The sequence below is a fragment of the Vanessa tameamea genome, chromosome 6 (assembly GCF_037043105.1).
Source record: "Vanessa tameamea isolate UH-Manoa-2023 chromosome 6, ilVanTame1 primary haplotype, whole genome shotgun sequence".
NCBI classification, from domain to species: domain Eukaryota; kingdom Metazoa; phylum Arthropoda; class Insecta; order Lepidoptera; family Nymphalidae; genus Vanessa; species Vanessa tameamea.
In genome coordinates this window covers 13,436,798-13,463,307 of record NC_087314.1, presented here as the reverse complement: position 1 = coordinate 13,463,307, position 26,510 = coordinate 13,436,798, and the positions used below count along the sequence as shown (strand labels likewise).

At 32.2% G+C, this 26,510-nt stretch overlaps 1 protein-coding gene across 1 annotated transcript; it reads right to left on the bottom strand.

The window, feature by feature from the left end:
• Window positions 1-766: 766 nt before the first annotated feature.
• LOC113403209 (pickpocket protein 28-like) lies at window positions 767-26,067 on the bottom strand. Its single transcript, XM_064215141.1, has 11 exons — window positions 25,976-26,067; window positions 24,188-24,347; window positions 23,652-23,797; window positions 22,555-22,644; window positions 20,185-20,266; window positions 15,752-16,025; window positions 11,540-11,596; window positions 11,329-11,452; window positions 5,497-5,603; window positions 1,013-1,153; window positions 767-783 (listed from the first exon to the last, which is right to left on the bottom strand). Exons 2-11 carry the CDS (start codon window positions 24,236-24,238, stop codon window positions 767-769), a joined length of 1,089 nt encoding a protein of 362 aa, XP_064071211.1. The 5' UTR covers window positions 24,239-24,347; window positions 25,976-26,067.
• Window positions 26,068-26,510: the final 443 nt, after the last annotated feature.

Genomic DNA, 26,510 nt, shown 5'->3' with positions numbered 1-26,510 from the left:
CTAATCGTTGGATAGGCCGAATGGGACCCATCCCGTGGCCCGCGAGGAGTCCGGACTTAACGTCGGTTGATTTCTATATTTGGGGTCACATGAAATCCCTAGTTTATGACGTCTCGCCTGTGTCATCCGCAGAAGAAATTAAAATAAGAATTATGAACGCTTCAAATACAATGCGGTACAGATACCGATACAGTAAAAGTTCACTATGATTTTTTCAATTTAAAACGAAATTCTATTATTAAAGTTATCAGTGAGATAAGATGAGATCAGGTGAGCCTTACAACTTTTACTGTGCAAAACGCTCGATTTGTCGTTTAACATTCAGACAATAAATAAACAAAAATTAGGGTAGACTTTAAGAATGTCTTTAAAACGTTTTTATTAAAACTATTAATATAATTACAAAGTCACATTTTGTCAACTCCAAGCCCTTATAAACATAATAAGCATTTTGCTTCCCATTTTACATGGTTATTTCTTTTTTTTCGAAGGCATATAAACTGATACCAACTGATGGGAAGTGGTAATATAAGTTGAACGACTCCTTATATCGTCAATGCGAAGACAACCATTTACACTACGATGTTATATGCCGTGGATCTTTATACTGGCTCATTCGTCATTCCAAAATCAAAATATGTGTACTTTATTCAAGTAGGCTTTTACAAGCACTTTTGAATCGTCATTTAACAAACTATATTGAGTAAAGCTACCACCGGTTCGGAATGTATATTCTACCGAGAAGATCCGGCAAGAAACTCAGTAGTTACTCATTTTCAACATCTAAAAATACAGTCATATTAGTTAAATACAAATATACATTGTGTATGAAAAATATCCTGGCTGGAAGTCAACGAGCATTAACTCCACGCTTTTTTATCATCAATATAATCTTGTATCGAATAATATGCCCTCTTTACCAATGTATTTTTTTACAATTGACTTGAATTTACCACATACAACATACAAAATAAATACATTTCTAAGTATCTGAATAATAAAATGAACACACCATATTTTGCAATAGTTTTATTTGTATTTTTCACATAATTACAGGACGTTCCCAATACAGAAAACAAGAACGAGTAAATTACTTCAAATAGCGTTATAATCGAGACACCGAAGCATAGTGAGAAAACTCCTCCGTAGTTAGCTGAAAAAAATAATTTTATGTATAATAATGCAACCCGCATTGGAACAGCGTGGTGGAATATGCTCCAAAACTTCTCCTCAAAAGGAGAAGAGGCCTTAGCCCAGCAGTGGGAAATTTACAGGCTGCTAATGTAATGTAAAATTTTAATAATATTATAGCACATCTTGAATGTCGGTCTGAATTTATCGGATATTTTTATGTGTGTATTGATTACAAGCAATTGTTCTTTTATGAATTGATACAACATGCGCATTAAAGGCCGCCTAGGCATTCTTTGTCTTCAAAATTTATGCTAGGTTTATATATTTCTATATTTGAGTGCTGACGTGTCTTAGTATTTAGTATTTTATTTTTATATCTTTTACGCCTCATAAAGAAGCATATGGTTGAATGGGTCACGTTAATGTTATTAATCAAAACTGTCTCCTGCATTGATATTTGTCGATGCACCACTAGCCATGGTATTTCAAATGTTGTCTAACGAAGTATTGGTTGTTGTCGGTAAAATAATTAATGATTTATTTATAGACTAGCTAGTGCGTGCGGCTCCGTTCGCGTGACTTTTAGCCTCAAAAGTAGGGGTATTATATGCTTGACATATCTGTGAATCTTTGTGTCTGTCGTGGCACTGTAGTTCCCAAAATGGATGGACCGATTATGTCTTTTTTTTTTGATAAATCACTTATTTCAGTGCTTTGCCATCGATAAAAATCAAACCAAAAACAACCAAACATTTTATATTTATAATTTAATATTGTAATATTAAAAAGTTATAATGTATTTCTCTTACAGCGTAATGTATATTACACGTTATTAAAGATAGAGCCGTCGGAGATTAAAGCATAGATATATTTACAGCATCGAACACGCGACAGAGTTACATAGAGCTGGCCGTGCGCACTAGAAACTGGACTCACTTAAAAATAAACAAAAAGTTTTTTGGAATGAGAAAGAAACGGCGTATGAACATTAAATCATCTCCGCCGCACCCATTTATACTTGTAGTATATTTATTTTCAAACGCAAAGGGATGCTGTAACACCACTGGAACTCTTTAAAAAGGTTTTAACCTTAGCTATATGTTACCCCAAGTTTACAGTACATTAGTGAAAATCGATCCAAATCGGTTAAACCGATTCCGAGATTAGCGGTAACAAACGAACATATAAACAGACAAACAGGCAAATATTCTAAAAATCATATTTATGTAATCTATTGCGTTAATTCATACACTCAGTATTTTTTTTTTCTCAAATATCTTCCATGTACAGATTTCGATTGTATAGAAGAAGATATAGAAGGACACTCTGTTTGTCTGTGAAATAAGTTCGATGTCTAGCCGCTGAGATAATTCACTTCTAAAAGGTCTGTTCTAGAATAATACTATAATATCTATTTATTGTTATATATTGTACTTTCACTTTGATTTGTAAATCATGTTTTTATTTTTAGTATATTTTGTTTAGTCTAACTTAATTATGCAACCTGTGGTCTAATTAAAGGAGCATACATTTTAATTATGCTAAAAGCCATTTTTTACTCCTGTTGAGATTGTATCTTTTCTTGGCAATCCTTAAATAAACATAACTGGGTCATTAATGATTTAAGTTATAATTTTATACTACTAATTTAATAATAAATAAATAAGACAAAAATAAAGTATGATGTTGTGTGAACTGTTTATTTTTGTAAGGACATAATTAATCGTCTAACGAGCAGGAGGCTCACCTGATGGAAAGTGACTACCTCCGCCCATGGACATCTGCAACACCGGGGGTCCTTGCAGGTACGTTGCCGGCCTTTAAGGAAGGAGTACGCTCTTTTCTTGAAGATACCCAAGTCGTATCGGTTCGGAAAAACCGCCAGCGAAAGCTGGTTCCTCAAAGTGGTTGCGCGAGGCAGAAAATGTCTTAAAAATCGCGCTGTTGTGGATTTTCGGACATCTAGGTGGTGCGGGTGAAACTTAGAATTTTGACGAGATATCCGAAGGTGATGTTCAGCAGCCGCGATTAATCCAAACAATTCCTCGGAACATTCCCCTTGGAAAATTCGTTAGAAGATGCAGAGTGAAATGTACGCGATATTGTACATAATTATGAACAAATACATCGACATATAGATTTACTCTATGTCGTACTCTGTATCTATTTACTCACGATGCCAGGTCCCACTATGTTTAATTATACTATCAGCGTGCATTAGTACGAGTGACGATCATACTTACAAGATATTTGAGTGCGCGTGAAACGTCAAAGAGTAGAGACAGCAAAAAAAATACATTTTATTCGGTTAGTAAATAGATCTCTGAAAACAAAACTCTCGGGGCCTCAGATGTGGAATTTTGGTTACTTCAGTAATTGAGATAAACGTCTGTAAAATTGGCACCTGTCAAGCGGGAGCAACTTGAGTAGGGACTTACTTGAAGACGTATAATATCATATAATATGAGTTCAAATACAATAATGATACATGTATCAAAAATTACTTTCAATATACATTTTTTTTTTATTGAAGGTTTTGTTTTGCTTTTACGATATATCATATAGTATTAATAGTTCATAAACAATACGGAGAAGTCAAAGAGAAATTCGGAAAAAAGTGAGGTTATTGCTCCGTTTGGTCGCCCAGGTGTTTTAATGCCAACATCCATTATCTGGAGCACAATAAAATACGTTACTTAACTTACTCTTACTAAAGGAAATTTATATGAAACTAACATTTATACTAAAATTGTACTTACGACCTGAGTTGTTTTATCGCTAAAAATGTTCTTTGTTTTCATTTCATTATTTAATAAAGGGAATAATAACATGTTTCATAGCTGGCAGTTTATATTAGGTTGAAAAATATAGTTACATTAAGATGCGTATACATATTATATATCACTATGTTTTAAATATGTCTAACCGGACAATGCAGCTGTAGCACCCACTTGGAGCAGTGTGGATGCAACATTGTAGATGTTGTGGGGCCGTGTTTCAAAAATGTAACTATGTACTATAGTGGAGCGCTTGCACCAGTGTAAAGCGATACAGGTTCATATAATAAATAGGTATAACTTTTTTTTTTTTCTGGCATGAATACTAAAATATAATAATAATGTCCTCCTGACCGATTTCGATTATAAAGAAGTGCGTGGGAGACTCTTCAGTATTGTCAGCTGTCTTAAAATTATTTCAAATAAAATAAGACTAATGTTATATTGTAAAGACTAAAAACAAGGCCGGATTTAGGCCTGGAAATCTGGGGCAACAGCCTCGGGCCTCTTCAAGAGAGATTGTAAAAAAATATAATTCAGACAGGTGACATGTTCATGGAAAATATATGTGTGGATATCGTTAAATACGATTTCAGCGTCTAATGTTTTTGACGTTAATAACATTATTAAAGTCACTAATAAGATACTAAGAGAAAATGAGGTATTTGTAAATAACTCATTGAAAAATTCAAGTGACAGAAATTGATCAAATTAATAAAATTATTAGAGGAATTCGACTCCAATGTTGTATACATATATGTCGCAGTCAACTGGTTAACTAGCCATCAAATTAAACGCCTAGCCACTTTACTGAACAGTGAATGACACTCAGCCAAATTATCTTCCATTCATAGGGACTCTCGCGTAAAAAAAAAACATATAAGGCTCAGATTCATACATTTGATTGCGCAAAATTGTCACAAAACTGACTCTGTTAACTCTGACTCAGTATGGTCTTGTCAGTCTTACCAAGAGTGTATATTAATAAACCGAGGGTGCGAAGGGGGTGCAGCAGCCGTCTTCTGTATCGAAGCACTTTGATACGAAAGGTGTTTCGAAATTGTTGATAAACAACTCATTCTTAAGGTTAGGATAACAATATTTATTTTTGCTAATATCTGAGGAACGGAGCATTTTATGTTTGGGATCAGACCGAGAAGACCAGAGTTAGAGTCGGGCTTTTTTAAACAATTTTAAAAAGAAAGAAAAGTCATTCAGACCGCTGATTGAACATCACCGTTTAGTAAAATGGCTAGACGTTTAATTGGATGGCTGATTAAGTTATCTGCGACATAATTATATAAAATAAATATATCCTTCTCATTCTTAAGATCATACATGTAAGTTAATAATACATACTTATAATATATTTCATGACAATATTAATAAAAATATCAAAACCTTTTAATGTACATTTTAAGTAAGCTTTTGATAGAATGTATTTTAGTTTATCTACGTGTTTGTCTACTTAAATGAATCTCTTCGAGGGATAAGTAGGTCTTTAATAGTAGTTATTTTGTGACGTCACTCTTTATGTATATTATTTTTAAATTTACAAAGAGCTTGACAGTGAAATATCACTCACCAATGAAATAGTTGAAGTCAATGAGGAGCATATTTTTAAAACAGTTGCAAGTTGACTTTGCAAAGTACACTTGAAGCGACGACAGCTCACTGATGTTATGACCTAACCTGCAATAATAAAAAATGTATTTAATCCTTTAAATAATTAGTATTATTTGTAATAATATGATTTAATATTTACATGTCCATATGTTACACTGTTATACATCTAAAGGGAAATATTTTGTATTGCATGTAAATGGTCACTTAAGGTCATTTTAAAAAATTATGAAGATCATGAAGTGGTATTTCTTGCCAAAGCAGTCTACTTACCTTCAGATAGCACATATTGTTATCTCCTCCCTAAATGTATTTAAAATAGATATGTTTTAATATTTTCTAAAATGAAATTAAAGTGACACTCCCAACTGTGAAGTATGGTGTATTAGAAGATGTTTCACAGTTGTTATTGGCATGTGTCTGTAACCAAAGTTTGAGAAGAACACTAAAATATGAACTAAATTTAAATTTGTTTAATATTGGTGCTTTTAATTATATTCTTAGTAACCCTTCGAGTATCTCAGCAATTAAAATTTATGACTTTGTTAGTAATTCTCTCAAACTGATTTAGTCTTACTTTTTGAATCATTTTTGATTGAATTTAGCGTGTAACGATGGGGCCGACATATAGACTTATAAAAGCCCCTTAAAATACTAGAATAAAAAAAAATGAGATTAGTTAGTAGCGATTTATTAATTTATCCGAACGAAGTCAATTTAAACAAATAAAATACGATGTCAGTTTGATTTTATTCTTACATTGAGAGCAATCAAGGTTCGTAGTTGAAGCCGATTGTAGTGTATGAAAACTTCAGAGCAGCGATAATGGTTCTTGTACGATTTGAAGATATCTCACAATTTTCAATCTAGATCGTAATTCTTTGAACATATGAAATGTATCTTTATTGCATGTGCAATAAGGTGTACAATTACGTGGATATTATGTGAATGATTCGTGTTATCTCGACTTGCTAAAGACTCACAAGCAAGTTTGTTTCGAACTTAGATAAACTATACACAATGGACCATAAAAAAACTTTAGTTTTACTTGACGATAGGATACCAGGTACAATAGCAACCTATGATTTATCTTGAATAACGGATTATATAAATGCACCTAAATTGTTTTCTAAGCATATACGTGAAATGTTATTGATATTATTTTATACAAGTATTCGCCTGTGGCCTTGATCGCGTGTTAAAGGGACGGTCGGAGGTTTCAGACATAATAAAGTAGCCTTGTCCTTGCATGGGGCTCAAGCTTGCTTCATACTAAGTTATGTCAAATTCTGTTCAGTAGTTTAGACGTGAAAACGTAACAGCTAAACAGACAAAGTTTCTTTTGCGTTTATATTATTAGTATATTTATGGTTAATCTTCGATTTACTCAAGATCATAGCTTTGTCATACATTGTTAACAATAATCAGACTAATGTAGAATGATTCTACAAATTAACTAGAAGTATTACGTTACATCATAAATACTCTCCAAATGTTATCTCCAAAACATATCTATAGCCTTATAACATTGATTTCGAATTAAATGTATACTTTTTTCATATAGTTAATTATACAAATCGAAGAGCTTCCTAAAATCGTTGCTTAAAATTATATCTACAGCCTTATAAGTATTATCCTTACTGTTACATTAAAAAATATTTTTATAATTTTACCTTTTTTTTTAATTATATAAAACGTCACAAAAGTGTCAATTCGCTAAAATCCGTGTCGTTAACCCATTTCCCACTTCCCATGTACCGGTATTGCTAGCCCAATACCTCATTTTGGCATTTTCTTTGAATTTAAATAATAAAATAAATTACATTTTTATTTTATCAGTGCAGTGAAATAATTATTACAATTAGATTTTATTATCTAATTCGTTTGTTGTATTTGTTGGAAGTCATTTTGCATCGTTTCAGATTAATTTATTATCTGTCATCCAATAAAGGGTTGGTATTTGTATGGAAATGTCGGAAATTTATTATGACAGATTTATTTTGCCTTATAATTGGCTTTTATTAAATAAAATAATTATTCCATAATTATTTCTTTGATTTAAATATGGATATAATTCCTATTTAATTTAGGGTATTTTTGGTAGTGATTCTGGCCGCACTCCCGCACCTTTCAAAGTTTCAAGAACTTTCGATTTCGTTCTTTTTGCATTTTTACATCTTCGGTTTAACACCGAATTCAAACTTCAAATTCGATATACTGAATATATCGGTGAGTTGCCTTAATAGTTGAGTTTCTTAATTTGTGATTGATTATTACTTCAGTGCTTTAACAGCATATATATTTTCGGAATATATTTATAATGGAGTTTTGAAATTTAATAAAACTTTATACAACATATTTCTACCGACTTTAAAAAAATGTAAGTCTTTAATTCTTGTTTTTTGCTTAAATGCGTTGGCTTGCAATTTAGAAAGTCGTAGTCATGTTTAATTTGTGATTTACAGTGATTTTTGACCCCTTGGAATGTTTCTCCGGAGTTGAAATCGTCATTTAAAGTAAGCAGGACTTTAAACCACCAGAGGGTAAATTACTGCTTACATCCCTCGTTAAAGGTATTTATATCTTGGTTATTTACTTGATTATTGAACCCGTATATTTCGTATTGCAGGAGGTTTTTTTTTTTACCCACCACATGGATTTGAAGTATTAAGTGTGGACGGCTGCAGTTTCTTAGTTGAGTGTGTCCAGATAGCTGCTGGTGCAACTCCAAGGATGGCATGCCTGTTCCCTTAGATATAAACAATATCCACATGTAGCTGGAAATTTGGTGATGTACCCACTTTAATTTTTTACACAAACTTATACACCGGCCTGGCGAACGGTGTACTAAATAATTAAACAGACAATCTTTGAATCGTCAGGGGCGCCTAAATTTTTAATATTTAATAAGATAAATTATAATGCATTGTATTTTCAAACATTCCTTTTATCCCAAGTGACCCACGCTGAGTCTAGCTGGCATTTTTTTTAATTATCTATAGTACAAAGGCTGTAACTAAACTTATTGTTAGATTTATAAATTTTGGTTTCTACAATTAAATAGTTATATACCAAAACTGTTTTCTTCAAATCCATACCCGCAGAAAAAAGGTAACATTATACCGTATCTTCTTAAATAAATATATAGTACATATATTACAAGAATAGTTATACACATTGAATAGGTAGTTTCAGAGATACGAGCAAATATATCTAAACATACATATATCAAAGTAGACGTCGAAAACACATTACGTTTAGTTCTGTACGAATAAATAAAGTTTCTGTTGCTGTATATGTATATCTTTACGAATATAAATTGTACGAATAGTAGAGAAGGGCACAGTTACATAACACACGTAGCATAACATTAACAGTCTGTAAATTTCCCACTGCTGGGCTAAGGCCTCCTCTCCCTTTGAGGAGAAGCTTTAAGCCTATTCCACCACGCTGCTCCAATGCGGGTTAGTGGATACTCATGTGGGAGAATTTCGTTGAAATTAGACACAAGCCGGTTTCCTCACGATTTTTTCTTTCACCGCCACTTGCCTGGGTTTGAACCCGTAATCATCGGTTAAGATGCACGCGTTCTAACCACTGGGCCAACTCGGCTCTCATGGCACAGTTAGTTTACGATTTATTGCATGGTGCTTTATTCGTTACAATACATTTATAGCGTAGTAAATCATACTTCGTACGGAACTACCCTTCACTTGAGGCCATATTTTATAAATCATTGAACAAATATTTACACGTCTTTCAACACATCCGTTGCCTAAATAATATCAATGTATTTGTACCTGTATTAAAAACTTGCAAGTTCTATTAACATTTCTAATTAAAAAAAAACTATATAAAAAGCTCACATAAAATGTTAAGTGTGTTTTGTTTATGATGTAGGTAAACGGACGGGCCAATGGACCACTTGATGGTAAATGGTCATCACCGCTTATGGACATGGAGATGCTGTAAATATATTAACCCTTTCTGATATCAATTTCCTTAGACTGGAACACACCTATACTAAATATTGCTTTAAATAGTGCTTTATGGTAGAAGATTATCTGATAACGTGATGGTTCCTATTCAGACGCGCCTACACAAAGTCCTACCACCAAATAGTTATAAATTTTCTACCGTTATTTTTTATTGATACCTTACAGTAACCATTTTAATTTTAAGCATAAATGGGAAAAGCAATCACAACTGGTCCGTTGAATTCTCACAAGTACGTAACAAAATAATTCATATTAATAATAATATTAATTAAAAGCCATTTTCGTAGAAATTTACTTTTTAAACTATACAATCCGATTGGCAGTGTGCGGAATATAAAGATAAATTAGATAAACGCGTTAGGGAATTTGAATTATTACAGTAAATGTGCATGAATAGGAAATGACGACCATAACAATAAACTTCGTATTATGGGTAAATAGTTCTATAACGAGTTTTTCTTCCTGCCACCAGTAATCAGACATTCCAAAGAAGACGACAAGGAAATGTTTAGTGGTTGTACTGCGAAAAACGTTTATTGTAAAGAGGGTAAATATGTATTCATTCCCTAGCAATACAGAAATTCTTAAAATAACTTGGTCTTCATTGCAGTCGTAAATAGAAGCTTGTACGAGAAGGGCTGGCAGTCAGCGAGCGGGACTTAAGCTGCACATATATATATATATGCAAAACACAGATTTGTTACGATTGTTGTTTAAAGCGAAAATAAAAATTAGATATTTCTCACACAAGCTGTATTTTATTCATCTTTGTGTAGTTGTATTGGTGTTTTTTTACCAGCTTTTTACAAATATAATAGTCTAAGCTTATTTAAATTAATTATGTTAATAAAATAAGCCCACATGTCCCAGTGGTTAGAAAGTGGTTAGCGGTTAACCTACGATTGCGGGTTCAACTCAGGTAAGCATCACTGAATTTTCATATGCTTAATTTTTGATTATAATTCACCCTGACCTGCATTTTCAATACAATTCTGCCACATGATTATGTTTGAACCCGAAGGGAAGCGCGGTGGAATTAGTTCTAACCCATCTCCTCAAAAGGAGAGGATAGATAGACCAGCAGTGGGATATTTAATAGTATAACAGTATATATTTTTTATTTATAATCATAATTCTAGATTTAAAAACAGTTTCTTTCAAAATGTACTAAGTGATTTATTCTCATGTTTTTGTTTTATTTAAAACAAAAAGTAATAGAAATAATATAGAGTAATTTAAAAAGAATAAGAATTGTCGATGTACAATAACACAAATATCTGTAAAAGAAAATAAAGATTCTTTTTGATGGACTATAATGGTTTTAAATAGAGATTATAATTCGTCTACAGTTGAGCCGAGCACACTTCAACGAAGGTTTCAGTGACAGCTCGCAACTTTATAGATATCAGTCTGAGTGATCTTTTATTATTTAACTTTACCATTCTCTACCTATATCACGTTTTAAGTTGTAATTAATAATATTTTTATAGTTCGGATACGATTTATAGGGACTGAACTGTGCGAGTTAAATTAATTTAATAATTAAAAAAAAAAACCCTCTTTAAATATAACGCCTCGCTTTAATGCTTCCGCTGGGTATGAGAGCTGGTTCATTTTTTGCCAAGAGAAACTGAATTGTGATTCAACGGAGAAATGCGGCTATCATGCTTGCCTTTTTAATTCTTGTTTGTATATACTTAAGGCTTTAATGTTAATTCTTATGTCAATAAAGTTTTTTTCTATTTAGTAATCTAAATTTTATATGTTTCACTTTTATTTTACAGCTTCATACTCACGTTATATTCCTCGGGTAGAAATCCGCTAGCAGCGGCATGACGTCACTGGTTATACTGTACCTCTTATCTCGACATTCTATGTAGCAAATTGGCGTGCAATCTTTCTCCCAATCTATATCACGAGCTGTTGAATATATAAAATGATTAAACGATGTCTGTATACTAATGTAAAAAAAGGCATAAAAATTCAGACTGGAGAACAAGACCTTACCACGCAAATTGTTCAGACATTCCAAGTCTCCGAAATCGCAAATTCGTAAAGCCTTATCTAGAATAGATAAAATTTTAAATTATGTCAAAATTATAAAAAAAAGTAAAAGTATATACAATATCTTAGTCATAACAAATTTACTGCCTCGCTGATCTAGTGATTTGATACAAAACCTCAGATCCTGAGGTCCTGGGTTCTAATTTTAAGTCAGCTTGACAGTAGTTATTGAGACTTTCCGACAATATTCGGTAGCAGCCTGGAGTCTAGAAATTGGAGCTGCTTACTCCCGTGCTTCTGCAAGCACGAAAAGCCACGTTGGTCCTGAACCTAATTTGCCTGCGTTAGATGATGAGAGTAAGGGAATAGGGAGTTCAATTTGTAATCACACTTGTACATTTTAATATATCCAGCGTAGTTGGCCGGTCCCCCTTAAGATTGAACGTCGTGATCTAAACATTACATATATGTTTTAAACACTGGTCTATTTAATATAAAAATAGATTATATTATAACAAAACTTCTAGATTAGGATCCTTGATTTTATTTTTTTGTTTAAGCAATTTGAAATACAACTAAATCTGAATATTTAAAGTCAACCAAGAATCAACGTGACGTCTAGATCTTTGAACCTATCTCATTAATAAGAAAATATTGTCGTAGAGCCAGAGCCAGATTTAAGGCATCCGAGCTCCTATTACATATTTGAAATTTCTAAATAAAACATTGTTCCAACGAGATAAGAATTTTAATACAACAAAAGTGCTGAAGTAGTAAAATGCAAATATAATTCATATTTAAATTTGAATAAAAAACATTACATAACAAGAATATTATAAGAATTTAATTTTTTTTCCGCAATAGATAATTGCAAACCCGACTTTATAAGCTGTTCAAGTTTTTTGATAAATAATTAAGGAGAAGAGGATTTAGTTGACCCAAGGCATAGAGGTCTAAATCCAGCCCTGACAAGAACATTCATTTTACTTTATTTTTATCAGAGACAAACAGACTTCGGGACTGGAATGTGCATTCCATATTTGTCGAAGCGATTTCAAATTTCGCTTTCGTCGAAATTATCCAATATTTTTTGTCCATCGTAAATCGTGTAATAAATAGAATACATAATATGATAATTTCCAAATATTTGGGCATTTACTAGAAACGTAAGTGGCGATCAGTTGGACGATATTTGCTAATTGCAAATATTGACTGAAATAATTGCAGCTAAGTTGAAATGTCATATATACACATAACTTTTATTTAATTGTATAGATATCAATCTAGTAGAGATTGTACTTATTAATAGTGAACGTTAAACTGCTTCAAAAATTAAACTATTTAATAACCTATTCAAAATAAAACTCAATGGAATGTATTTTGTAAAATTTATTGTTTTTGTTTTTTATTATTATTAAATTAAATATAAAAAGAAAAGTTTTGAAGCAATTGATTCAATCGTATATGCATTTGTAAATAAACGGTATTTTAAATTAACATGGCACAAAACTTGTTCTAGTAACTGTGAGTCACGTCATTTATCTCCAAGCCAAAGTTTTCTACATATTCAACAGCGCTGCGTCTAACGAAATTTTGTTTGTTACTTTCATTATTTTTAAATTTAAAAAACTTTAACGTCAAATAACAAAATCGCGAGCAAAGTTAATAATTCACTGCATTATATGAAACTTAAACATAATATTCATATTAGGTATATCGCGTGGTTATTAAGAACAAAGCTCTTAGCATTAATTAGGTTTTCTGTTCGACTAAGTGCTTTTTATTGTTAAAAGCCCTAATATTTCAGTGAATATTATAAGCATAGGTTCATTCAAATATCTGTCTTGTCGTTGAGAAATTTTATCGTTATTATATAACCATGGTGAAGTATTTCAGAAATTATCATCATTATCCCATATTTATGGAACTGCTCGACTTTAGCTAAATAAAAAAAAATAACTGTAAAAGAAACGGGAGGAGCAATTCGCCAGATATACCAATCAGAAATGCCATTACCATCTGGTCAGTCGACTCCTTCATCAACACTCTAGGACTCATTGATGGTATGCGATATTCAGTTGGTATTTGATTGAATTATATCCAGATGCATTTACGTTTGCGTTGTGTTTAAAATGTCATTTCTACTTCTGATTTCCAGCGGAAACTTAGGGATACCTCAGAGTATTTATTTCCAGATCTTTCGATTTCATGTGGCATCGATAAAGTAAAGTCTTCTTGCTCAAACATTCAAATTAAAGTTTAAGACATTAAATACAACAGGACAGGATAAGATGTTTTGATTTTATAATTTTAATCTATGTAAACTTTATCAAACGATTTGGTCCAGTAAGTTAATTTTAATGATTTTAGCCAGCTACTACGTGGTAGTAATATTAGTTAATGTTACAGATAGGTGCTTGTATTTCTAGAAAATTATAGAAACAACTCTAATCAACTAGATGTTCCGTTTCGATGACGAGTTATATAATATTTTTAATAGTTAATATAAGATTTTTTTAAGAACTATGCAAACTTTTTAGATTAAGCTAAATGAAAATGTCGATACTATTAATTAATCATAAAAAAAAACTAAATTTAAAAATAGAACTGCAGTAAAAGATCAATTGATAGCCGAGAAAATAAAATTAAAGCATTATGTATTATTCGAGGAACTTCATTACTTTTTTTTGCGATTTAAATTATTGTCACTATCAGTATTGATTATTATTAGTATTTTAAACTCATCAACACTCCCGTAACAGTAAATATGGATACATATCCGATCAAGCCGTTCTAATTATGGCATTGGCAACGGACGATTTCTAGAAATTAAAATTTTAACCAGTCTACGGTTTCTAGAGTATACCGAAGGTTTGTAGAGACATTTTCTTACAAAAGGAAACCCGGTACCAGCAGAACTCGAGCAACCATTCAAAAAACCAAGCAAAAAAAACACCATGCGTCGTATCTCCACGATTTGAGACCATTCCGATAGCCGCCACAACTAGTATTGGAATACTTGGCGTTGATATTTCGAGCCTCGTTCAGTTCCGCGGTCAATTGGAAGGCAAAGCCAAATTGGCATCAAAAAAGCTCGGTGCGCTCAGCAAAGCAAGACAGTATTTCACGTCGGCACATCGCCTAAGAATATACAAGGCGCAAATTCGGCCTCACATGGAATACTGCTCTCACCTCTGGGCGGGTGCTCCCCAGTACCAGCTCCTTCCATTTGATCGTATCCAACGTAGAGCAGCTCGAATTATCGACGATCAAGCCTTTGATCTGCTCGATCCTTTGGCTCTACGTAGAGATGTTGGATCACTCTGCATCTTTTACCGAATCTTCAACGGGGAATGTTCCGAGGAATTGTTTGGATTAATCCCGGCAGCTGTATTTCACCTTCGGACATCTCGTAAAAATTCTAAATTTCACCCGCACCACCTAGATGTCCGAAAATTTACAACAGCGCGATTTTAAGACATTTTCTGCCTCGCACAACCACTCTATGGAACCAGCCGTCGCTGGCGGTTTTTCCGAACCGATACGACTTGGGAACTAAAAGGCCGGCAACGCACCTGCAACCCCCCTGGTGTACCAGATGTCCATGGGCGGTGGTAATTACTTTCCATCAGATGAGCCTCCTGCTCGTTTGCCCCCTATAACATAAAAAAAAACATGTCGTGACGATCGATTTTTTCAAATTCCCTACGAAATGGTTTCCTCATCAAAACAAAGCTGAGTGTGCGTAGAGTAAGCGTGAGTGCACTAAAAATAGGAAAGAGCCTAATGAAACGGCAATCACCCCTTATAGACCAGCAAATGGTCCAAAGCAGTCTGCAGCTCACAAACAAGTTCGCTTAGGATTTGCGCGTGAACATCAGCGATTTCACAAGTATAGAACAATATTTCACAAGACCGTTTAATAACCCGAATCATATCTATACGAAACCGATTAGAATCTGTATAAATCTGTATAAATGTGAAATAATATATGAATTATATAATTATTATAATGTAAGAATTTAAATTTGTATAAAAAATTTGAATACTTGTTTATTTTTTTTATTTCAAAGGCATCAGAACATTGGTGCAGTTAATGAGTCTGTCAGTGTATATATATAATAATCATTTTGTTCTGTTGTATTAATTATTCTGCTTGCAAATCGTTTGTAAGTATACAATATTAAATAAACTTTCATTTCAGATAACACTTACCTTTCGGATATTTATATGGTACGCATCCGCACTGATCTGCATAGTTCTTCATTTTACATTCAGTTTTACAAGTTTCGCTACTAAATCGGTCCGTATGTTGAAGTAAGAATTCATCGTGGAAGGCACAATTGCGCTTCTCCAAAGGCACGAGTCTGATGTCATCATCACTTTGGAATATCCTCGGTTCCACTTTAATATCTAGTGACTGACCTAGCACGACATATTTGTATAAAACTGTTATTTCTGGATAGTCAGTTGGATCATTGAGGAGAATCTGGAAAAGATATATTATTATTAGACAATTCAGAAGATTGTAAAAAAAATATCTTATTACTAGATCATAGTTATTATTTTTGATGCTTAATTAATATTTTATTATTATTAATAATATACCATTGTTCTACGTATTTTGTATAGTGAAAATAGTATTTACACTTTGCAATTTTGACCCAATATTTACGCGTAATTAAACTGAAATGTTTAATAGGATCCTATAAGTTGATTCGGCAGAGACCGGTCGCTAACATGCTTGATTAACGCTATGTTCGGCGGCGAGAGGTGACGAGCGGTATCTTTTTGCGAAGTGTCGTTTCAAGGCCGCGGAGCAGCACCCAAAAAAACGGTGAGAAGGCCTAGGAGCTATGCGTGCTTTCTCCTCATGCCGTAAGCATCGCCGAGAATAAGCGTTCTCTGTACCCCATGACCATATCCCCAATACGGGAATCCTTCCGGACTTCCTTCCTTCGCCGTTCCATGATGCCGAAAGCGGACGAGTAATTCCAGCGAGATAAAAGAAAGATTTTTGTGCGTAGTAACATTTATGTGACAAAATCTTTATCTTCTTTATTATAAATACGAAAGTAAGACTTTCGATTTATTTATCTGTCTCTCTGGTAAGCTTTCACGGCCAAAAACCTGATCTGAATTTTATGAAATTTGGTATAAAGCAAGGTTAAACCGCAATAAAGGACATAGTTAAGTTATACCTAACAACAGGATACTAACCCATAACACGCGAGCGAAGCCGCAGAAGACGAATCGTATCTCATAATTTAAAAACTGCCATACGGTTAAACTTTAAACTTGTCCAAAAGATAAGACGAGTAAGATTTTAAATATTTGTATTCTATTCTTTTTTTTTATCTTTTTTGTACTGTCCTAATATATTTAAGCACTGGCCCCTAAGATACGGGTTCTCCTAGTTTAGGGGTACAGGGCCTCTTTGATGTATGTAATTTGATGTATTAACAATAAATATATTTGATTTGATTTGTTAATGTATTTTATTAGCGAGTAAGTCATGAGTTTTTTCATGATTATCGTCAGCACAATAAATATTACCAAACGGTGGTTACCTTACGTTTAACTTAAGTTAGTTATTCGAATCGCTTTAGTCGAGCACGATCTTATAATTAAGTTGACATATTACATGGCAATTGAAATATGATCAAGTTGAATGTAAATTTGCAAACGGTTCGGAATAATTCCACTCCGAAGAACTCTCGTGTAAATAAAATACATAGTCATATAGTGAATAGCTACATACAATGACACTTAAAAATATATACGTGATGTATGGGAAATCAACAAATACGAAGCTACGTTTTTTATCATCTACGATTCTTTTGTTGTGTTATATTTTAAAATAACATTTCAATTTTGAAGTAAAAGAAACCCTTTGAGTTGAAATGGGTATGTGAGGCGTGGAGACAGACATTACTAAAAGAGTGAGTGAATGAAATTAATTAAGAATTTCTCATTAAAGAAACGCATTCGTTCAATATATAACAAATATCGAACGTAACCATATTATCATTAGTTAAATTTCTCAATTTATTAACACTGGCATGCATCTACGATTGTCAAAAAAATATAGTATATATTAGTCAGAATATTGTATCATTTAATACGCGATATCTAAACTAATTTTATATGCCACCGTGTAAAGCAGCTCTCTGTTCAAAAAGTTGTGATTGTATGATTGTTAAAAGAATAGATTGCCTTCCAGTAAAAAATATTTGCCCTATTTAAGAGAAAATTACATAACTGTTTGGTCAACAAAATGTTTTTACCTTGTAAAAGAATAAATTAGTTTTATAATATATGTCGGCGGAAAATCACCTATTTAAGATTAGTAATTATTATTTTAATAACTGAAAACTATTTGATTATTAAATTAATAATATTTAGTGAATTCTGAGATGTGAAATTAGTCTCAAATATTTTACCGTCCATAAATAGTTGTTGTATTGAGTGAATAATGCGCCCCCCCAATTTTGTTATAAAAGGCCGAACGTCCGCCGGTATTGAGAGGCTTGTTCGAGCCGTCGGAGAGATCGGACCCCTCAGTTTGGAATAAATCAGAGAAGAATATTTCCTGAGTTTAATTTGATACCTTCGAGGATGGATAAAAATCCAAACCCTGACATTCGTGACGTCAGCAATTCTGACGTCAAGTTTTTTTTTAAAACAAGCCGGGACAAGCTTCTCCGTATATATATGTAAGCTTTGTGTTGACATTCGAGTGTTGGCAGTTGAGTCGAAGGAGGACGTCTCAGTAAAAAACGTATCATATTTTTTAATGACATATTTGATTGACAATATTTTTATTATTAATTAGTGTTCCAATTCCAAAGACAGACAAGAAAGGACAATTCCAGCTCTCTTTTAAATAAGGAAATAAAGCACGAACATTGCAATTGTCGATTCTCTGTTTTAGGTTTGTATTGGTCATACATTAGTATTAGTGTTGAGAAACGTATTTGTTACTAACAAAATTAAACTCTGTTTTAGATGAATCAAATTGTATATTACTTTAAAAAACCCATGACCTTATATATATACTAATATTATAAAGAGATATGTTTGTTTGTACATAGAGGGTAATCTCCGGAACTAATGATAGAGTTTTTTTCATCGGTAGATAGCAACATTATTTGTGAGCGCTATGGTATATAATTATAATATATATAATATAATTTTCTTTATAAATAAATGTCACCTGAGCGAAGCAGGGGTGGACAACTAGTTTAATAATAAATTTATATTGTGGCTTGTAAATTTATAATGAATGTATTTTGTTAATTTCAGTTATAACATTCGCATTGCGTCATAAACAAACATGAATGCTTAAAGCGAATAAATTTAATTTGAAAATGATTATAGGTGTGTTATTTTATTTTGTATATCAACTTACTGTTAGATTTAATGTTAAAGCCATTATTTGTGACATTGGAGAAATAATATAAACCCTTTTGGTACAATTAATGACCATTAAGATTAGAGTTGAATTAAATTAGGGACACGAATAATAATAACCTGTCAGGGCGAGAGACGAATGTATCAGTATATTCTGTTTGTATTCTTTGTGCACTGAAAGCCCTTAGCGAGATGACAAATTATCACAAGTGGTGACAAGTGAATATCAACTATATTTTAATGTTCCAAAATAATAACACTCAGAATATTTTGTGTGAATATTTTTTGCTTAACAATTTTCAAGTGGGGTTGTTTCACTTTAATATAAATAAATATGTTTTAAAATGTAATATATAAATACAATCATAGTTTCTCGAATTGAATAATTCTTTATATAAAATGTATGTAACTAAAATACCTCAGACATAATATGTCTGTATGTATTATAATATATGGACATAACAATAAAAAAAGAAGGAAAATATTCGTGTCATATTGTAGATCAGATCTTTGATAACAATTTTATTAATAACCGTTGCCATAATACCTTATTTTTCCGGTTTCATCCGGATAATATAAGGATTCTAGTACGTGTTATTTTTTGCCGGGAACGGGGCGGATATTAGACGGAAAATTGGCACGTGTACTTTAATATGTCGTAATATTTCCAAAACTACTCGTTCAATGGTTGTAACTAATGTGTTTAGTGTGTTTATATTTGAGTTGATTGAATGAAAGGTAAATTGCGGTTTACGATTTATGACGTATTAAAAAAAACTACTTATTAGATCTCGTTCAGACCATTTTTCGGTGGAAATTTTAATGGTAATGTACTACACATATTTTTTTTAGTTTTATCATTCTCTTATTTTGGAAAATACAAGGCGGGCACACATTTTACCACTTTGGAAGTGTCTCTCGCACAAACTATTCAGTTTAAAAAAAATTATACTAAAAACCTCAATATAATTTTTAAAGACCTATCCATAGGACAGGTATGAGTTTGACGAAAAAAAATACATCTACTAACCAAGTTTCGACAACATAGCTCTTATAGTCTCGGAAAAAAATGGATGTGACATACGGACGGACAGACAGACAGAAATGACGATTCCATAAGGGTTCCGTTTTTTGCCATATAGCTACCGAACACAAAGTCACTACGTCAAATTTTGATTCATAAAGAGCTTCTTATATTATAAATGCAGTTACTGGCATGGCACCATTTGTCTTACCTTGGCTCCGTTGTATGGCGTCAAAGACCATTCAGGATAATCGCTCGGCTCCACGTTCAAAACCACGCTCAGACCAGATCCTCTGCAGTATTCAATTATATTTAATGATTTACACGATTTTCGAACGATCACTTAAAGATATACAATTGTGTGAAAACAATTGTGTTTCAAAAACATAATTAGAATTTGAAAATCATTCGAAAATCAAATTTTCAAAAAGCAGTCGAATAAAAAAATTGTTTTTTTTTCCTGACTGACTTATTACATGAAATTAAAAAAAAACTACGGTTGGTGAATGAGTAACATCATTTTTTAGTTTAGTTTTTATTTATGTTTACAGAGAAAATTATATTTATATATACTAAAATTAAAATAAGTAATAATAATAAGTAGTAATAAAAATTATGTTATGAATGAAGAATAGTCTGAAATAAATAAAAATGTCTTATTAATAATTCTAGAAAACCAATAAATGAATATGTAGTTAAATAAATAAAAAAGATAGTCTGATAGTTGTTTCACGGCGAAATCGAGGAAGCTCGTTACAAGAACCAATATCAAGTGATATTTTGAAGAATAAAATAGTCATATTATGATCCTCCTCAAGGAACAGCTGTTCATCGGACTTGTCAAAGTCTGAAATAAATAAAAATGAGAAACTATTTCTTGAGGAAGAATCTCAACATCTAATTAGATTTTCAGTATACAGGTCACCTTTACGCTCAGTGTTAGTGACTGACAGGCAGAAATTGATCTAAATGTAATACTATATTTTAATTTATTGGACAATAAATAAATAAGTTTCTTTTATTTTCGTCCTATCGCATATCCTCAATAATAATATATAGTGTAAACAAGTAGAACATATAAGTACGATTATTTTGATGATCTCATTTTACAATCAAATATTATCTGTGGGTGGATTGACTCAAAATTGAGGAATAAGGAAATTTGTCACTTATCTGTAACTCTATCTGTCTGTCTATCTGTTGATCTTCCACGTTCGAATCATTGAAGCGAATTTAATTAAATTTGCTAGGAACAAGCTCGAGTTCCAAGGAAAGACCTTTTTTGTAAAAGGTGACCGCAAATACGATACGGTTCACGCGATAGATTAAAGAATAGAAAATAAGCAGCTAATTTATTATATTTATGTGAAACCTATGAGCCGAGATGGCCCAGTGGTTAGAACGCGTGCATCTTAACCGATGATTTCGGGTTCAAACCCAGGCAGGCACCACTGAATTTTCATGTGCTTAATTTGTGTTTATAATTCATCTCGTGCTCGGTGGTAAAGGAAAACATCGTGAGGAAACCTGCATGTGTCTAATTTCAACGAAATTCTGCCACATGTGTATTCCGCCAACCCGCATTGAAGCAGCGTGGTGGAATATGCTCCAAAACCTTCTCCTCAAAGGGAGAGGAGGCCTTTAGCCCAGCAGTGGGAAATTTACAGGCTGCTAGTGCTAAAAATGCTAATATGAAACCATATCCACAACTTAGTAATATCCGAGTTATTCAAAATTTAAATCAAAACTCCAGCTTTTAAGTTAAATTACTCTTATCGTAAATCACACGGAATATTATTCTTTGTTTTCCAATAGGTAATCCGCTAGAAACTCTCCAGTACTAAACTTAGCTGCCAAAAATATATTTTTTTTAATTTAGATCAGTGATTTCCAAAGTGGTCCAGGTGGACCCCCAGGGGTCCACAGGAGACTTGCTGGGGGTTTACGTAGGCGTGAATAAAAAATGGGGTCCATAAGATGTTAATGGGGGTCCACGAAAATTTATCTGCTTTTGATAGTAAAGAGCAAAAATGTAAGCATAGTTTAATATTTTAATAAGGCAAGCGACTGTTACTTGTCTAAACTTGCGTATTCGATATTACGTACAATTTCGTGTACAGACTTGCAAAGCGCTATCCGCCCGACAATGCTTAATGCTTGTTCAGACATGAACTTGATCACCACTATAAATACTTGATGCCAAAGGTTTTCATAGGTTTTCAATTCATAGATTTTAATTGCTGAAATACTCGTAGGGTTACTAAGGATAGAATTAAAAGCACCAATATTAAACAAATTTAAATTTAGTTCGTATTTTAGTGTTTCTCTCAAACTGTGGTTACGGACACATGCCAATAAGTGGTCCACGAGAAAAAAAAGTTTGGGAACTACTGATTTAGACTGATATAACGAGTCTTTATTATAGTTATTTTACAGGCGACAGGTATGTATGTATGTATGTATGTATAATTATGTTCTCGTATAGCCTTCAGTTCAGTTGTGCAGTTTAGCGCAAATTATATCGTTAAAGGCGCGTGGGAAGCTTTGTTCTCGGTATAATATCTAACTAGATTTATATCACCTGCCAGATTTCGATGTGACATAAATACCGCTAGTTCCCTCATTGCTTGGGTCCGAGTAGTATTCGATGTCATCGTCGTAAGATATTTCACTGAAAAATATTATATTTATATTTTCAAAATGTTATTATTTAGATAAGAGCTAAGATTTTATTATATTAATTTATTTATTATTAGTAAGTTAATGTTATTTAAAAAAAAAAAGCAATTTATGAACTTTTCCCATATTTGGGCAATTTTGAAACCAAAATGATAAAAAGCCAATGTTAAACGGTATAAGGGTTCTTACGCCCTTGGGCTTGTGATACCCTCTTCTAACACCAGCACATTTTTAATCAGAATTAGTTTTAAATACAGTTCTTGTTTAAGAATACTTAAATAAAGTTCATTATGTTCGATTTTATAATTTCATACAAAAAGCTTAAATTTAATTCTACTTCTTCTTTAATTATTTAAAACCTATTATATTAATATTTGTGACAAACTAAGTACTCTTTAAAATACAAAAGTTGTTAAATACAGTAGAACATATCTTCAGCATTTAAATAAGGATCTTTAATCCAACAGTCGGTTTGAGTTCTGTGGGTGTACGGAAATACCACTGAATTCCGTTTTTTTTAATTTATTTTGCTTGGTTCTGAATAGTGACTACACAATTCATAGATTCACATTATAGGTTTCAATTTTTATACAGCAATAGATATTTGTTGTCGGTAACAACAATGGCAAAATATGGAAAATTAAAGATTTTATCTTGGCAAATAGTCTTGCAAGCCCGTCTAGGTAGTTAACATGTGTGGGCACATCAGATTTTCTACCGCTAAATAGCAATTTTTATCATTGTTGTATTTATTTTTGAACGAGTGTGAAAGTATTCAATGTAGTTCCTAAGGTTGCTGGCGCATTGGCGATGTACATTAACCAAATATGAGCTTGGTGCTCAGTGCAATAAAGAATTGATTCAAACTATATGAATTTTGCCACACTTATATAGTATTGGTGCTCAAACTTCTCGTTCGAATGACTTTCAATTTATCGATTAACCGACTTGTGTAAATCCGTTATAAAGTTAAATATTGTATCGTCATAAACAACTCACTCCATATTTCCATCGTTGAGAGCTGCGTAGTTGAAAGCACAGCAATGACCTTCGTAGGTTTTTATAAAATTAAACATTTTGTTACAGTTTTTCTTCTTACTATTAAATGTGCAGTATAATAAAAGATCTTCACACTGCTGATGCACCTAGAACAATTATCCTACGTTAATATAATGTTGTTTATAATGTTTCTTCTTACGTCCGCGGCTTCGCAATCCAAAAAACAAACTTTTATATTTATAATATTAGATACAATATATAAAAAAATAATGTGAGATTTTGTTCGTATTCTATGCGGTAAATTTTTTAACTCCAACCATGTAATTTTAAATTAATTATTTTGTCTAAAACAAAAATCATAATTTTCTTGTTCGGTTATTACTTCTTCTTGCTTGGAATATTTTAAGCGCCTCACAATTCATTAAATATGTTTTTAAAAATATAAGTCCTTCAAGCATTGTCTTTATTTAGTGAACATGTATCAGGCTAAGTTTATTACAAGAAAATATTTTTGAGGGAAATGATTATAACTTTACCTCTTCCATTATAGTTTCTGTGTTAAAATAATGTTGCTTCAGAATTTCCATAATCTCTGAAACATCGTCTAAGTTTTCGTCATACCCTCTAAAATGTATTAGGTTTGGTAGATTGCGGTAAAAGTTTTCAATTTCTTTTTGAGTTCTGTTGTTGTTTCTTCTAAAAAGAAATTACAATTACATACACACACACACACAATTACAATTATCAAACCAAACAATATTAGTAATATAATTGTTAATAATTAATTTATGGGAAAAAGTAGGAAAGACTAAAAGTAAGGTAACCACATCGTCTTATATCTTTTTTTAACAGATAGATCGGCGGACGGTCAAATGTGCCACCTAATGGCAATTATTCACCACCGCCCATAGATATTGACGCTGTAAGAAATAATAATTTTCCTCACATCACATCATCAACTTTGGGAGCTAAGATGTTATATCCCATGTACCCCTAGTTGCACTGGCTCACTCACCGTTGAAACCGGAACACAACAATACTAGGTACTGCTGTTTGGTCGTAGAATATCTGATGAGTAGGTGGTTCCCACCCAGACTGCTTGCATAAATCCCTACCGATAGTCGATATATTCAATTTTGATATTTCAATCAATTTTTAATCATGACTTCAAGTTCTTACCATTGGTTATTTCCAAGCGATTTGTGAATTTGCTGACTCCACTAAATCTACCACAACTATGCAATAACTGAACCGATCTATTATCTTCTAATGAATTAAATGTCAAGCTGAAATTTATTAATGCCCATTCCAGATAAAGGCTTCCTAAAATTATATCGTCAAATGGCATGGTATTAATTATGGTGATTAAATTTGACTTATTCGGATTGTCTCATGAATATATTTAAATGAATGCATCCCCTTCGTGTGCCATTAAATTTTAATGCGATTTATTAGATAAGGCTTTTATAAGAATATGTATGTTCAGAATAATGTTACCGAATTTGTAAGAAATTTTGATAATCATAACATTTTTATGGATTGAACAAGGAGAGAATTATTTTTCCTGTTGCAATTGCAATCAGTAACTTTTTTGTTAGGCAATGGGTAAAATGTACGTCTTAAAAAAAGATCCCAGAAAACGCTTTGCTTGTAAAAAAAAATATATCTATGGAATGATTGATTGCAAAAAGTTATTTATTAGCGAGTTCATAAATGAAATAAGACTTTGGGAATTAAATAATCGGTTCTTGGCTATTAATATATTTAAAATTGTAACGAATGTTATATAAATTTGAATAACTTGAGTTCCCTTTGCTAGTGCTTTTCAAGTAATTTCTTATGTCAAGAAGTGAACGTATATTGATTATCAATTGTGATTAATTAATAAAAAAAAAAAATTGACTGATTAAACGTCCTGCCTTTACTTTGACTCAATGGTAATGTTTTTCGAAAGATTCTTTGAGTAGCCACGAATGAATAAATCTATCTTATTGATAGTGACTGTACTATAGATAGAGCAAATCTAGATCGAGTAATCTAACTTTTTTGACGAGTGTTTAAGCAAGTTGAATTTGCTATAAAATTGCCCTGAAATGTTTCAGTAGTAAGTGCACGTGAATCTTTGAATTAAAATCCATACAAGTACCACAGTATTTTAATGTGCTTAAATCCTTAGACTATGTACCTGCACGGAAATAAGGTAATGGTTTACATGTAAATATATAGCGATACTGCTTACAAGTAGCCTTTTCACACTTTGACAATATAGAGAAAATAAAAAAAATATATTTGAAAAATTTATAATAAAAAATTTTATAACTTACAATATTTCTGTAATACCTGCCGTTCGTTTTAACGATACAGGATTGAAGTTGCAAATGCTGACAGCTGGAAACGGAACCTGATTAACTTTGCAATTTGCATTTATCTGAAATGATTTTACATTATGTCAGTTTACCTTAATAGCTTTGATATTATTTTAAATATTTATTAATTTAAAACAGGTAAACAGACTGACAAACAAACGATGATAAATTTGCCTATATTATACCTGTAAAAATATCACAATTAATAATCCCTTACATCTCAAATACGCCACAATTTAGAAACTAAGATGTCTATGTCCCTTCCTGTGTGTATCTTACACATAGGAAGGGACATAGACATCTTACACTAGTACAGTGTTATATATAGTATAGTTACACTAGTATTCTCTCCAATAAACAAATTCTGAGACATATTATTTTCTCAGAATTTTTCTTAATAAATGTAATTATTGCTAGTCGAACTGTTAAATGGCTTCCGTAATTCAGTATTCCCTAATATATTAAATTTTATTAATCGTGTGTTCAGCCTTTC